The sequence below is a fragment of the Vigna angularis genome, chromosome 3, assembly GCF_016808095.1.
Source record: "Vigna angularis cultivar LongXiaoDou No.4 chromosome 3, ASM1680809v1, whole genome shotgun sequence".
Classification (NCBI taxonomy): Eukaryota; Viridiplantae; Streptophyta; class Magnoliopsida; order Fabales; family Fabaceae; genus Vigna; species Vigna angularis.
This window is the reverse complement of record NC_068972.1, coordinates 26,880,568-26,896,793: the sequence shown is the minus strand read 5'-3', so window position 1 is coordinate 26,896,793 and position 16,226 is coordinate 26,880,568. Positions and strand designations below refer to the sequence as shown.

Genomic DNA, 16,226 nt, shown 5'->3' with positions numbered 1-16,226 from the left:
TTATTAATAGATAAAATTAAAAATAAAAATAAATAGTACAAATCAAATGAGTAAATATTTTAAATATAAATTATTCTTTGATAATAAATATATTATAAATTCTTTTTAATGATGATAAAAGGTGTCTAAGAACACATATTAGAAAAAAATCATTATTTATTTATTTTAAAAGTCATCAAATTTTTAAAATAATGTTTAGAAATAATGAATTAAATTGATTAACAATATAATGGAAATTTTATACATAATTTAAATTTTTAAAATTAATATGAAAATTTCTAATTTAAGAAAGCAATAGTTCTATTTAAATTAAAATAATAATTTATAAGATATTAAATGATAGAGTTGAAAAATATTGTTATTTATATAATAAATTAGTTTAAAAGCAAATTAAATAAATAAAATGATAAAATAACTTTTTAGAGAAACAATTTTTTAAATGATAATATAAAAAATATGTATTATTAATATACATGTGTATATATATATATATATATATATATATATATATATAATTTTTTTAAATAATATTATTTTAAGAAATAAAAATAAAATATATATTTTTAATTTAAAATTTATTAATGATCAAATAATTATAAATCATAAAAAAATAAAATAAAATCAAGAAACGAAAAAAATGGTAGAAACAAATTGGTTTAATTAGGTACTCATATTTGTAACTGTCTCAATTGGGTTATAATATTTGTAAAATTGAGTCAATTTTGCCCTATCCACTAAGTTGTCACAGATGGCATTAGCTAACCTATGCACGCTGATATAAAAGTGTTTTATTATGTGGAATTTTTTTTAAAATTAAGAGTTTTTGACGTGGCAAAATTTATTACTAATTGAACTAATGAATTTGTTCCTAAACCTTTCTGAGACTCATCCAAATCTGGTCAGACTCCCTCCACCACCCACTTTACTCGGCTCACTCTCCCATGGACCTCGTTGCGGGTCGCGGAGCTTCGCCGGGGCAAGTCATTAGCAGGTTGGGTAATTAAAAAGATAAAAACCATTGAGCGAGTCCTCCTCGTCGCGCCTTCATCGTCGCCACTGCGGGTCGCCGCTGTTACGCGAACACGAAACCCCATGGGTCGCGCCTCTGTCGCTGCGCCGCATCGAACGATCGCTACCACTATGCCGCATCGAATGATCGTTGCCGCTATGCCACACCAAACGATCGTTGTCGCTATGCCGCCATTCGTGAGAGAATGAAATCTGTCATGGTTGAGCAGTGCACCGAAGGAGAAGAAGAGCAGAAACAGAATGCAAAAACCAAAAATGGCGAGACCTGATGTGCGAACTGCCACTGCCTGCGCCTTCACGACCTGAACCAGGAAGAAGAAGAAGCCTCTAGAGGTGGTTTCTCCACGGCACCAGAGAAGAAGGAAACCAGAAAATTGGATTTTCCGTAGGGTTCAGAAGCATTAGGGTTTCAAATTGGGAATTTTCCCAATTTAGATTTCTGATTTTAATTAGGGTTCTTAAAAGAGATTTTCTAGAGGATTAAATTCCAGAAACATTGGGATTTTAATTTCCAATTTTATCATAAACATTAAAGTTTCCCGAATTGGATTTATCATTAATGCTAATTGGTTTGGGTTTCATATACTGGAGAATACCAACTATGGAAATTTTATTATCATAATCCAAAACGCATTCATGAACTAAGAATTTAATGCAGATTATAAATCATTAAATGAAAACCCCCCAAAACCGCGACTTCTCGTCGCGCCTTCACCAGCAACCTCAGCTAAACTCAGAAAATCAAACACAAAACAAAAGTCCTTAATTTCTTAAAGTAAACAATTACATTTCTGCCACATAAAAGACTCTTTATTTAAATAAGAAAGTCCACATAATCAAAAAATACATATCAACACATTTTATCTGTGCACCATGTCACCAAATATTAACGCCCTCTATGACAATTTAATGAATAAGATAAAATTGACTCAATTTTATAAATATTATGACACCAATTGAAACAATTACAAATATGGGTACCCAACTGAGATTCTCATACAAATATGAGAACCATCCGAGGGTTTAAACCAAAAAAATTTATACTTTAAATAAAATTTATTCTTTGATAATGTTTTAAATGACTAACTAATTAAAATTTATAACAGTATAAAAGTAAGAATAAATAAATAATATAGACAAATTAGTTTAAAAATAAAATAAATAGATAAAAAAGTAAAATAAATATTATGTACATGTAGAAGTAATATAAATATAATTAAAAAAATTTAAAATATCAAATGGTTAAAAAAATTAACTTTTGAAACACTTGCACAAAACAAAATGAATAATACCGTAAATTTGCTAGTATATTCTTTTCTTATATTATAATATATTAGAAATGCCTTTCTAACAAAATAGATTTTTCTTTTGGTAGAGAAAATTTTATATCCAAAACTTTTATTTTTAAAAATCAATGAAACTTATTTCTCAATATAGTATTTTTGTGGAAACTTCTGTAAATCCATAAAAAATATGTTAACTCACAATTTAGGACTTGTTTATTCTAAAATTAATTTTGAACTATTTAAAGCAATTGGAATGTGTTAACTTCAAACACATTTCACATTATAACTTGTATCACTGAAGAATTGATAATGAACATTTTCCAAAGTGATGCTTAGAATTATGCTTCATCATTGAACATCAACTTTACAGAATAATCAGCAAACTTTTCCTCAATTGGCAAATGAAACCAATGTATTAAACAAATTATCCTCACTAGAGGGTTTTCAACATAAAAGAAGAAACGATGGGTCTGTTTTCATTGTTTTGGGGAAGGTGTGTCTGGGGGTGGAGACGATGATGAGTTGAAATGAGCTTCTGAGTTACTCAGACTTCTTAGCCAGACTTAATACCACTCCAATGGTAAGACTTGAGGCTACAAAACCAAGAGATTCCTCTGTGGAGACATGAAATCCTGAAGAGTGAATGAGCAGATGTGAAAAACGAAGCACAGCAAATTTTGTATAAATTAAGTTGACAAGCAATGTATACTCACCAAAATAGTCCAGGATCATCTTAACCCCAATAAATCCCAGAACAACAGCAATGGAGGGCTAAAGAAAACCAAAAATTGGAAATCAATAACAAGGATGGAAGTATAAGTAAACAGAAGCGTTGTAAGATACAACAATTAATATGCAACATGCATTATCCTATGTAAGGAGACAACAAAATTCTAGGTAGCAGATTGTCCTGAGCTTAAATTAATGTTGGGACGCCCTTCTATGAACTTCAGTATAAAATACTAGATTAGTAAATATATGACATAGATGTTACAAACCAATCATAATTCGTTTCAAGACTTATTACATTGGACAAACTACTAATAGTCATAATTTAGAGTTCAAACTGATTATCGCGTAATCCTTTGAACCAAAAACCTTTGACAGAACAACCACGAATTTGAGATTCTCAATGATGTATCAAGTGGATCACCAACAATTTTGGTTTCTGAAAGGAATTTAATAAGCAATGTGCAATAAAAATAGCCCACATTAGGTGTACAAGAAAGTATTTAGTGTCCCGCAAATGCATTGGTAGATGTGCAGTATAGTACCCAGCGGTTTTATGCTAAGTGAACGTTAAGGTGACAGCAATACAATTGCTATTGGTTTTTATTCTTTCATTTCAATTTGTGATTATTGATTGTTATTCTATTTTAGATTATCTTAGGGAGTGAGGACTGCAAATAAACCATCAATGTAAATAGTAGAGCTGTCAATTTGGTCCACCCCACAAGGCTTGACCCTGACCCACATGGATTAAGGTCAAAAAATCCCATAAGATCAAAATGTCCATAAAAACCCTGTGGTCTAAGACCAGTCCATGGGCTTTCTTTTTAAACATGACAATTATTAATTTTTTTAAATATTTTATTAGACATTCAGTTTAGACTAGCTTGTCTTGACTTTTAATCGACTTTTAATCTGAATAGATCTAACTTGACCTTCAGCCAAACAGGCTAGGGTCAACTTTCAGCCCAGGCTAGCCCATCTGACCTTTTGATAACTTTTTGTTGCTGTCCTACATAACTAAGGCATTCCTTTAGTATAATCATGAAAATTGTCTATCTTCCTTGAAGGATAAATTTGCAGTAACTTTTGTTTTCCACTCATCATAACTCAAACACATGTCTATTTTCCTGCAATAATTGTGCTCCCGATAAAAAAAGAGCATTTTTTTCAAGGACAATTTAGGATGAAGTAGAAAATTTCTATACGAAGCAGGAAGCCCAAGGAAGCAACAATTGGAAATGATATCAGAACCATAGTTTAAGTCCCAACAGTAATACACATGGTCATGTTAAATGATAGACATGTAAACGGAAAAAGTTATGCAGCAGCCAAGGTATATCAAAACAGACAAAGTCAATATTTACCTGTAAGTATTTCAACTCGGACATACCCTCCGATACTATTAAATAAAGCGACCTTAAACCTACATTTGACAAACAGAAGTGGTTTAAATTCAAATAAACTTCTGAGAAAAAGCATCCATAATTGGACAGATACACACGTGATGAGAGTACGACAAGAATGAACTATTTTGCCTCTCTGCGCTCCATAGGGCAGTGAAGTACGGAAATATAATATAGTTAGAAAATAACAGTTTCTGTGCAACAAATTCTCAGTTATAAAATTATATACTACAGCATGTTGCCCAATAAAATAGACTTTATTATAGAAAACAAATTCAGATATGCAAATCCCAATTCCAAAACATTATAGAAAACAAATTCAGATATGCATGAGGGGAATGTAAGCAAAGAGAACGTACCCAAAATGGCAAAAAGATTAGAAGTAAAGACTATAAATGGATCCCGCGTTACACCAAATACTGCAGGTATTGAGTCAACCTAAAGGAAAACTGAGTTAACATTCCAATGCGAACTTAACTAGACATTCCATACGAAATAGATGGAGGAGAAAAACCTACTGCAAATGCAATGTCACTGAGCTCAATAACAGCTACCGTAAGAAGCAACGGGGTGGCCTGCCCAAAATGTTTGATCCCTGTTAGAAATCAAGTTCAAATTAATTTAATTCATAAAAAATATTTTTTTACTGAAATAGAAGGAACAACTATGATGTAGTAAAAAGTTCAATGTAATCATGCTGAGAAAAATATAAAAATTAATCAAAATAAAGATGATTAGTAATTTACAACTTACTTTCCACACCCCACCAAGATTTGTTATGAATCGATCTCCATCATAGTACGCTGCAATAATTTTGTCAGAAATATGATTTTAGATGATAAGCGAACAACACAGTAAAACTTGAATCAGTGCAGACAATGGCATGCCAAGTGAAAAAGCAATGTTGTCAATCGTAGATTGCGGAAAATGGCGGAAAGTCAATAATCTGCAACATCATATTGCGGAAGTCACAAAACAGTTGAAATATGTTAGATTAATTATATATCTATAAAACTTAAGTTGTTCGCAAAATAAATAAAAATTAATATTATGTTAACTCCGGAAGTCCAATTGGTTTAAGATTTGTCAGTGATGACAAGACTATGCAGCACACCACAACCACAACAATGATAGCAGTTGCAATAGCAGACAGTTGCAATCATGGATTTGAGAAATTCCAGAATGTGATAGCACTATAGCAGCTATCTAACAACGCTAATGAAATGTATATGCCAACAATATATTTTGTCAACTACATTGACCCAGGTAGAATGAGCATAAAAGTAACTATGTAGCTACGCCTTTGTTTATCCATGTATTCTAATCAAACATTCCAAAAAGGAACCGTGGATCAACCCAATATAAAAAAGTATTCCAGGTTATACTAGAAGGAAGCTACAATAGGATATACCTTTCTCCACAATTCTGGTCAAAATATATTTTAAGAAATTTTAGATTTAATTCCCATGAATTTAATTTGTTATATTCTCTATATCTTACTATTATTACTAGAATAACAATCCCACAATTTCAGGGATTTGTTCCGTAGAATAAGTTGTTTATTCAATAAGCTCTTGTGTATATATCCAATCCATGTAAGGAGACAAATAATAAGAAATATATTCTCTCTCCTAAATTTAAGATGGTATCACAGCTCCTGATCCTTGGAAACCTCTATCCGTGTGATTTGATTGCAGCCTTCATTACTGTCCAACCCTAGAGTTCCATCACATTCATTGATGTCCAACCATAGAGTTCCATAGCAGGCTTGATTGCTACCCAACCCTAGAGTTTCATCACAGCCTTCGTTCCTACGTAATCTCAAACACTCATCATCAGTCTTCGTGTTTGGTGCCTTAATTGCATATTTTTGTAATGGTTGAAATGGAAGATGGTATCAAATCTCCCTATCCTTGAGAGCCTCTGACCGTGTGATTTGATTGCAGCCTTTATTGCTATCCAATCCTAGAGTTCCATCATAGCCTTCATGCTGCCCAACCCTAAAGTTCCATCGCAGCCTTCATTGTTGCCCAACCCTAGAGTTTAATCGCAACTCATCATCAATCTTCGATTTTGTGCCTTAATTGCACATTTATGTAATGGTTGAAATGGAAAATGTAGACAAGTTCCAGAGTATGGGAGAATTGTAGAATGTTCATTCAGCTTATCGATTGAATGGAAAAAAATATCTTAAATGGTCTCAACTCATTAAGACCATTCTAAAAGGGAAAGGAAAGGTCAACCATCAAACTAATGATGCCCCTGCGAAAGATGCCAGATTCAAGTTATGAGATGAAGAAGACTCCATGATCATGACATGGCTATGGAACTCAATGGTTCCCGAAATTAGTGATACATGTATGTTCCTTACTTCTATGAAGGCTATATGGATTGCAATAGAGCAAACCTACTCTAAGGCAAAGGATGTTGCCCAGATTTATGAGGTGAAAGTAAAAACAATGACAGTCAAACAAGGCACTAAAATTGTCACAAAGTATGCTATTCAACTCAAATCTTTATGGATGGAATTAGATCATTACAGGGTCATAAAGGTGAAATATTCTGACGATTCAGCAATTCTAAGAGAATACATTATTGAACAAGATCGAGTGTATGATTTCTTGGTAGGCCTAAACCAAGAATATGATCAAGTCAGAATCCAAATATTAGGCAAGGGGAAGGTTCCTGGACTCAATGAAGTACTGGCAATTATTCAAAGTGAAGAAAGCAGAAGGATACTAATGCTATTGACCCCAATTGCAAATAATTCAGCTATGATTATTGAAGGAGAAATAGCCAGGGCTGCAGAACAAAAGAAAGTAGGCCCTCTTCCAAGAGGACAAAGAACAAAAATGAAGGAGTTTGGTACACCTATTGCAACAAGCCGTCTCACACAAGGGACAAATGTTGGAAGTTACATGGAAAACTTCAAAGCAAAGATTGGGGACACAAAGGAGGCCTTCGAAGGAGAGGGGGGCAAGCTCATGTTGTTGCTGGTCCTGAAAGTCAATAAGGATCTATCCAACTCAACCATGAGGAGTTAGAAAGAGTAAGGTCCTTTCTTAGTAAATTGGAAAAATCCACAGGTACGTGTTCATTGACATACTCCAGTAATTTCCCATTTTCTTGTGGATTTAATGTCTCAAATATCCCCTTTACCCATTACTGGATACTAGACTCTGGAGCCACAGACCATGACACCATTTGTTAAACACTTCTCCACATATTCCCCATGTCCCAACAGCAAGAATTTCTATAGTTGATGGAACCCTCATAACTACAGCTAGACAAGGAGATGTCCAAATAACCCCAATCATAATACTAGAAAATGTTCTTCATGTCCCTAAATTATCCACAAGTTTGATATCTATACAAAAACATACCAAGGACCTCTTATGTAATGTAGTTTTTCATCACAACTCTTGTATATTGCACGACAAGAAGTCAGGGAGGACAATTGGACATGCTAGAGAATGGAATGGCCTTTACTACATAGAAGATTTGAGTCTGCCCATTTGAGAGTCACTCTTTAATATCGTAATCCTCCATAGCCAACAAATAAAAAATCCAATTGTTTCATTGTTGTTTGGGACATCCTTCATTTCGGGTCATAAAGTTAATATTTCCTTCCTTGTTTATTAAAAATTTAAATTTGAAAGATCTTCATTTTGAGATGTGAGCTTGCCAAACACAAGCATGTACCTTTTCCTATCAGCAACAAAGTAAGCAATTCTCCATTTTATCTTGTTCATACGGATGTATAGGGTCCCTCTAATATTCCTAGTACCTCAGGGACTAAATGGTTTATAACCTTTATAGATGATTGTACAAGGGTAACATGGCTTTTCCTTCTTAAACACAAATCTGAAGTCAACTATGTTTTTCTACCGTTTGTTTCAATGATTAAATATCAATTTGGGGTTAATATAAATGTTGGAAGTGCCACATCGACTAGAGATAAAGCCAATTCATAGTATATAACTGGGTGGAAACCTCACCTTACAAGCCAGTTTTGTGGGGTTGAGTTAGGCTTAAAGTCCACTTCTTAACACGGTATCAGAGCCATGATTAGAGCCTATCCTAGCGATATTTGTTGTTTGTTGGGCATATTGTTCCATCCGCTATCAGGCCGCTATCGGACCACCCATTAATGTCTAGTCCCAAGCTCGAGATATATATATCTCGGCGTGAGGGGGGGGTGTAGTGCCACATCAACTAGAGATAAGGCCAGTTCATAGTATATAAGTGGGTGTAAACCTCACCTTACAAGCCGATTTTGTGGGATTGAGTTAGGCTTAAAGTCCACTCCTTAACATGGTATTAGAGCCTATCCGAACGATATTTGTTGTTTGTTGGGCATATTGTTCCACCCGCTATCGGACCACCCATTAATGTCTAGTATAAAAGTAATTAGGTTAATGCCAAAGATTACTTCAATCATACTCTAAATTCTTTTTGGTTAAAAGGAAGGAATAATCCATGAATCCTCATGTGTAAACACACCCCAACAAAATGGGATTGCAGAAAGGAAAAATGGGCGCTTATTAGATCAAACTAGAGCACTTCTTTTTCAAAATAATGTTCCGAAAAGATTTTAGGGAAGCTATTCTCACTACTACTTACTTGATTAATTGATTACCTTCTACTGTTTTATCCTCAAAGCCCCCATGGAAGTCTTAAACTCATTCTACCACACATATAATCCATAAAAATAACCTTCAACCTAGAATATTTGAGTGCGTCTCCTTTGCTCATGTTCATAGTAATGGAAGAGGAAAACTTGACCTAAGGGCAATAAAATGCATTTTCTTGGGGTACTCAGCCACATAAAAATGGTATAAGTGCTTTCATGCCCCATCCAAAAAATTATGTGTCAAGAGATGTTACTTTCAATGAACGCGTAAGCTACTTTGACCAATCTCATCTTTAGGGGGAGATGTTAAGAGAGGAAGCTGAGCCTTTTATATTACCAAATCTGTCTTTTGGACCGGAAACAAAAATTCAAAAGAATACTACCACTATATGTGAAGCTAAAGCTGAAGAGGAACAAGTAGAGGTGACACATTTTGAAGGCTCTAAGAGATATCAAAAGTCGGGGTTCCACAGATTGCCACAATAGGGCACACAATTGGAAATCTGCTTGTTTCCATTGTTCAGCTTTTTCAAAAGGTACTTGGCTTCCATCCTGCTCAAGGTGGTCATAATTTCCTTGACCGAGGAACCACATTTCCACGGCAACAGACCAAGACAGATAATTCTTTCCGTTTAGCTTTTCGGAAGTAATTAAGGGACTTCCAGAGAAAGAAAGAACACTTCCAGACGCCATTCTTGATAAAAATAGGAGAAGGAAAAGCGCGACAGTGAGGAACCAGAAAACCCTAGAGGGTTTCTTAGGGTTTTCTTCAAGGGGAGCTTCTGGACCTCAATGAAGTAAGGTTTTGAGGGTCAGAACAGACAGAGGAGGCTCAGGCGACAGCTATGGAGGTGTCACGGTGACTTTCCGACGGGCAGAGCGTGGAGGAGAATCAGACTCCGGCACCGGTGGGGGTGGTCGTCGCGTGAAGAGACGAACCAGATCCAGTGGTCGTCGGACAGAACAATGACGGCGGATGGCGGCGGACGACGGCGGACAGATGCGAGATGGTAGAGAACCAAGTTGAAGAGCTTCAAACTGCAGCTGACAGTTGCAGATAGTGACAAGACAACCGCGGACAACGACAAAGGGCACCGGACAGATGCGAACAGCAATGACAATGCTGGTGGACAACCCAGGACAGAAACCAGAGCAGGTTCCTGCTCTGATACCATATTAGAAGTTGAGTTTTTAAGCCTAACTCATCCTCCCAAACCGGCTTGTAAGGTGAGGTTTGCACCTCACTTATATATTATAATTTGGCCTTATCTCTAGTCGATGTGGGACTTCCAACACACCCCTTCACGCCGAGGTATAGACATCTCGTGCGAGATAGTAAAAATTGGATGGTCTGATAACGGCCCGATAGCGGATGGAATAGAAATGCCCAAGAAACAAGAAATATCGCTAGGATAGGCTCTAACCATGGCTCTGATACCAACTTGAGATTAAAACTGAGAAAATATATTCTTGAGGGCTTAACAGATCCCTCTCATTATCTTCTATATATATTGAAAACACAAGAGTACATGGAACATCAAGAGTCTGCACTAGACCTCTAGGTACAGAACTAGGTACGACTCATTAATGGTCTAGTAGACAAGCCTTAATGATGATATATAACAGTAATTATTCTAACATTCATCAAACATTCTGATTTAGAGAGAGTAACAATACTAATGGTCTATGTGGATTATATAATTATTACTGGAAATGATAAAAAGGAACAACAAAGGTTGAGCCAATACCTTGCCAAGGAATTCGAAATCAAGACTTTAGGGAACCTAAAATATTTTTTGGGGATTGAAGTAGCCCATTCCAATAAAGGAATTTTCATATCCCAACAAAAATATATCACTGATTTGCTAAGGAAACAGGTAAAACAGCCTGCAAACCAGCAAGTACACCTATTGATCCAAATATAAAGTTCGGGAGTGTAGAGGAGGATTTTTCTGTGGATAAAGAAACGTACCAAAGACTTGTGAGAAGACTTATTTACCTATCTCACACTAGGCCAAATATTGCCTTTGTTGTGAGCTTAGTTAGCCAATTTATGCATCAACCAAAGGAAGCACATTTACAAGTTGCACTTAGAATTGTCCAGTATTTAAAAAGGGGACTTCAGGAAGAGGAATTTTGTTCAAAAGATATAAAAATGCTAGTCTTGAGATGCTGATTATGCAGGTTCAACTGTGGATAGGAGGTCAACTACTGGATATTGTACCTTTCCTGGAGGAAACCTAGTAACTTGGAAGAGCAAAAAATAAAGTGTGGTAGCTAGATCTAGTGCTGAAGCAGAATGTCGAGCAATGGCCCAAGGAATATGTGAACTTTTATGGCTGAAGATTATATTGGAAGACTTAAGGATAAAGTGGGATGATCCTATAAGGCTATATTGTGATAATAAATCTGCAATTAGTATAGCCCACAACTCAGTACAGTATGATAGAGCCAAACATATTGAGGTGGACAAACATTTTATCAAAGAAAAGCTTGATTTGCATCCCATATGTGTCCACTCAAGGTCAACTTGTAGACATACCCACCAAGGGACTGAGCAACAGTAATTTTAAAAGAATTATATCTAAGCTAGGAATGGAAAACACTTATTCACCAGCTAGAAGGGCAATGTCAAAATATATTTTAGGAAATTTTAGATATTATTCCCCTGTATTTAATTTGTTATATTCTGTGTATCTTGCTATTATTACTAGAATAACAATCCCACAATTTCAAGGATTTGTTCTGTAGAATACGTTGTTCATTCAATAAGCTCTTGTTTATATATCCAATGCATGTAAGGAGACAAATAATAACAAATATATTCTCTCTCCTAAATTTAAGACTATGATATAGTACTTGTGAAATCAAAATTACTGTTTGCATTTACCAAACAACATGAGTTACACTTATATGGACATACACAATTCCATAAGAAAAAACTAAAATTTTCTAGACCATTGGCAAATTAAACTTTGATTCCGCCATTTTTGCTTAAACATCCATTTTCAATTTTAGCAAAGTCAGATTAAGCTTTCCACCAATTCTTGTGATTTTTTCAAAATATAAATAAAAATTCAATTTCAGAATACCCAAGAAATCAGCACTGAATTATCGAACTACGAGAGAAATAAATAATCATGATTAGAGAACATTACTTGTTACAGGGACAAATTTCTGGCACGTCTTCACCACAAAGTTATCAGATAAGTCGGATTCATCTTCTTCACTGGAAAACAACTATTCATCAAACAATAACATGCTGTGATTAAAACCAGTGCATAGAATTGAAAATACCACAAGTATGAACCTCCTAATATATTATATTGTTAGAGATAAAAACACTCTAGTGATTCCATCTAAAAGTTTAATATTTTAGATGATTTGTTTGTGATCCTCGTGATTCTCACTCCTTCATAATTAAACTGAATTTTAAAAGTAATTATAAAATGGAAATATTCTTTAATCGTTGTATAATATCAACATTCATGTGCTTTTGTCTAATATCTTAAGCTATTAAGGATCATGTTTCCTTGACAAACATGAACATGGATAGTGTTATAAGGATCAATAGATCCAAATTTCAAATACTGTGAACATCACCTTAAATGATGAGTAGAGTAATATTGCGGCCAAGAGAAGGTTGACTGCTTCAAATCTCTAATGGCATGATAATGAACAAGATGATCAGCAACAATTATAAAAGTCACTGAAAATAGTTAAATATGGAAAATATATCCATCATGAAACACACCTGAAGGGTAGCTGTTCCAATAAGTATTAACGTCAGACGAAAGATAACTGCTCCAGCAATACCATAGGAGAGCACACGATTCTGTGAGTTCAATAAGTAAAGGAAAAATGACCAATTAACAGTTTTATTAATTTTTATAATAAAACTAAAAATTCATAATCTGAGAACCATTAGAACAAGAAGTTGAAATTGCTCATAGTTTACCCGCGACAAGTTCTATACATCACCTGATATGTAACCGGCACTTTGAAGTAATTGAATATCAGAACAAAGAGAAAGAGATTATCTACAGAAAGACTTTGCTCCAATATGTACCTAAGAAATACATAAAAGTCAAAGGCCACCATTCCAGTAAGTACATCACTCAAGAAAGTGAAAGCAAACCAGAGAGAGAAATGAAGTGGTGCCAGCAAGGTTCAAACCATAGACATAGAGTTCATAAAACCAAAATAAGCATCCAATATGCTATAACTTCAAAAATCGGTGTTTGATCAATCTCTAGGATATGTACTTAATCAGAGGGCATAAATATAGAGGAACAGGAGAAGCATATTGAAAAGAGAGAGGGAGAGAGAGATGAAGGCATCAGAAACACCCTATGATAAGTAATCTTCAAGAAACTTTGCATGATATCAAACTTTGACTCATCCAGAACCTTAATTACTCTAGCACTGTAAAATTGGACCAACTTTCTAGTTGATAACGAAATTAAATTATTCAGCGTACCCTGCAAAGAATTCCGATGCTTTGTCAAAACCTTCCTTAAAACCCAAACCAACACCAAATGCCACCGCAGCGCAGACCTACAAGAAATCTTACACAATTGATGTAATTCTAATTCTATACAACTAGAGAAATTGTAAAAGAAAGCAGTAAAGACATAGTAGATGTGTGCCCACCCATAAGGCTACATTTCTAATGGAGGAATTGTAATCTTCATTCGCTAGAGATTCCTGAGAAGGAGATTTGTCAATATTGCCAATGTCATCCTTTGGTTGAGCATTAATCCTCTTTACCTCTGAAAATTCATACGATTTTCACTTACAATTCTTTTGAGAGAGAGAAATTATATATTATATATAATACACGGATCAGAAATGAATAGTTTAGCCTCCAACTTCAACATGGGAGTATAACTCCAACGAAGATGGATTTCTATACATAATTTGAAGTGAATAAGAGCATGCTTGATTCCCTGTTACCTTTTTGGTTTTAAAAGCTGTTTTCTAAAAGAATTCCAGACTACTCATGATAAATTCTTATTCAAAATCTATTAAGTTTTGAAAATCATTATGGAAACAAATGTTTTAAACACCAAAACACGGTGATGCTCCCTCATCTTCAAATACCTTTATGGGCAGTCTTATTTAGTAGCATTTCAAAAACTAAAACCAAATAGAAATCAAACACACCCTAAGCAAACAAAGCAAACAAATTTCCTTGTTCTGAATGCAGGGGTCATCACCTGAGGCATAATTGTCTTGCCCAATTCGTCTGGAGATTAAAAGGGGAACAGGGTGAGGAGGTCGATGATGGTACACTGCCACACACAAAGAAAACCCTTGAATGATATGAGTGATACGTTTGGGTTTGAGGTAAGAGAAAAGAGAGAGTAGCAGCAGACCTGAACAAAAGGAAGAGATGGGATGGTGAAGTGCATAAGCAGAGTGTGAAAGCCTGCGAATGTGATCCAACTTCAATGGAATTCGGACGCCATTGTGAGCAACAGAGGCCAATCCCATAACTTTGGGGTTGGGTTTGGGACACTTCTGGATGGGTACAACACAAGTTGCCACACAACACAGCAATGAAACCAAAGTTAGAGAGAGAGAGAGAGAGAGAGAGAGAGAGAGAGAGAGAGAGAGAGAGAAGGAATATAGGAGGAATCTCTGATGTGGTGCTCTTCTCCCACAGCTGTGTTTCGACCAGAATTGTAAAAGGGATAAGCTGTTGTTTCTGCCTGGTTCGTGTAGTGTTTGTGTTTCGATTAAGTGTGGTCACCGCTTTGTTTTAACAAAGATCTACAAATATTATTATGTAATATTTTAAATAATTATTAAGACGGTTACCATTTATTTTAAGTAAATAGCTAATTACGGAAGAAAATAAAAATTTTAGCTTATTGTAAAACAAATAAAAACGCTTTTACACGTAAAAGAAAATGAAAAGTGTTTACTTTCCTAAAATGTGAAATTCATAATGATTTTATAAGAGTCAAATAGAATCGAAAAATGATTTTTAGATTAATTATTCTCACAAATAAAAAATAAATATATGTTTATTTTCTTTTATAGTATAGCTTTTCTTGAGTTTTTATTAATTCGCTTTAGAGAAAAATAAAATAAAATTGTGTGTCAAAGACTTTTTTTCTTTATTTGTTCGGAATAGCGAGTCTTAGTCCTACGATTAGAAATTTAATATATTTGGATTTTGGAACTAAGTATAAGGTTTAGATAGGAAAAAAAATTAATTTTCTTTTATTTTATTTCACCAAATTCATTATCTTATTATTCGACAAATAAAGTTTTAAACATGAGTAAAACTTACTTTACATAAAAATTGAGATACTAAAATCAGATTTAATTCTTAAATTAATAACTAAATATTGGTTAAAATATCACATACAAATAAATAAATAAATATGTAAATTAATATAAATAACAATACATAAATGTAGATAAATTCAATAACATAATCATTAAATTTCATGAAGACGACTATGCCTATATGAAGATATAAATAAAATAATTATGAATTAATAAATATGGTCCATGCATAAGATTACTGCATGATTGGAGATAAACTAGATAACATAAACATAAATATATGAAAAAGACCGATGTGGAGATAAATTAAATTACATAAACATAAGTAAATAAAGAGGATTAGTGTAACTCAAAGATAAATTAAATGACATAAATATAAATAAACAATAATTATCAATGCATAACTAAAGATAAATTAAATTATATAAATATAAATAAATAAAGGACGGTAGTGCATAACTAGAAATAAACTAAATGACATCAATATAAATAAATAAGGGGATCAGTGCCTAACTATAAATAAATTAAATAATAAAAGTATAAAAGAAGTAAAACAATATAGTTTAAAATAAATAAAACATTAATAAAACACAAAAATTTATAATAGGCTTAATTACCTACTTAGTCCCCATGTTCGGAGGTAATTTGCTGTTTAGTACCCGGTTTTAAAAATGTAGGCATTTGATACCTATGTTTTGAAATTTGTATCAATTGAATCCTACACACTTAACGCCGTTATAAATCTAACGTTTTTCTGACTGTGTATGTGATTTGTGGTTGAGCGGTTATGGACGAGCGTTCGCTTCGTTGGACGAGCGTCCTCTTCTGCCTGACTGGGCGTTC

At 34.1% G+C, this 16,226-nt stretch overlaps 1 protein-coding gene across 1 annotated transcript; it reads right to left on the bottom strand.

Annotated features, from left to right (window-relative positions):
• Positions 1 to 2,631: 2,631 nt before the first annotated feature.
• On the bottom strand, positions 2,632 to 14,828 carry LOC108320238 (thylakoid membrane protein TERC, chloroplastic). The gene is made up of 14 exons (XM_017551610.2): positions 14,462 to 14,828; positions 14,303 to 14,377; positions 13,737 to 13,855; positions 13,564 to 13,640; positions 13,065 to 13,152; positions 12,838 to 12,918; positions 12,687 to 12,743; positions 12,242 to 12,323; positions 5,204 to 5,253; positions 4,969 to 5,025; positions 4,810 to 4,888; positions 4,412 to 4,470; positions 3,029 to 3,086; positions 2,632 to 2,947 (listed from the first exon to the last, which is right to left on the bottom strand). Exons 1-14 carry the CDS (start codon positions 14,577 to 14,579, stop codon positions 2,856 to 2,858), a joined length of 1,092 nt encoding a protein of 363 aa, XP_017407099.1. The 5' UTR covers positions 14,580 to 14,828; the 3' UTR covers positions 2,632 to 2,855.
• Between the last annotated feature and the right edge of the window lie 1,398 nt (positions 14,829 to 16,226).

Coding starts and splice junctions, on each gene's coding strand:
- LOC108320238 (XM_017551610.2), bottom strand. CDS start 14,579: ATGGGATTGGCCTCTGTTGCTCACAATGGCGTCCGAATTCCATTGAAG. Junction 13,856..14,302: donor GCAAGACAATTATGCCTCAG/GTGATGACCCCT, acceptor ATGAATTTTCAG/AGGTAAAGAGGATTAATGCT. Junction 2,948..3,028: donor GATGATCCTGGACTATTTTG/GTGAGTATACAT, acceptor TTCACTCTTCAG/GATTTCATGTCTCCACAGAG.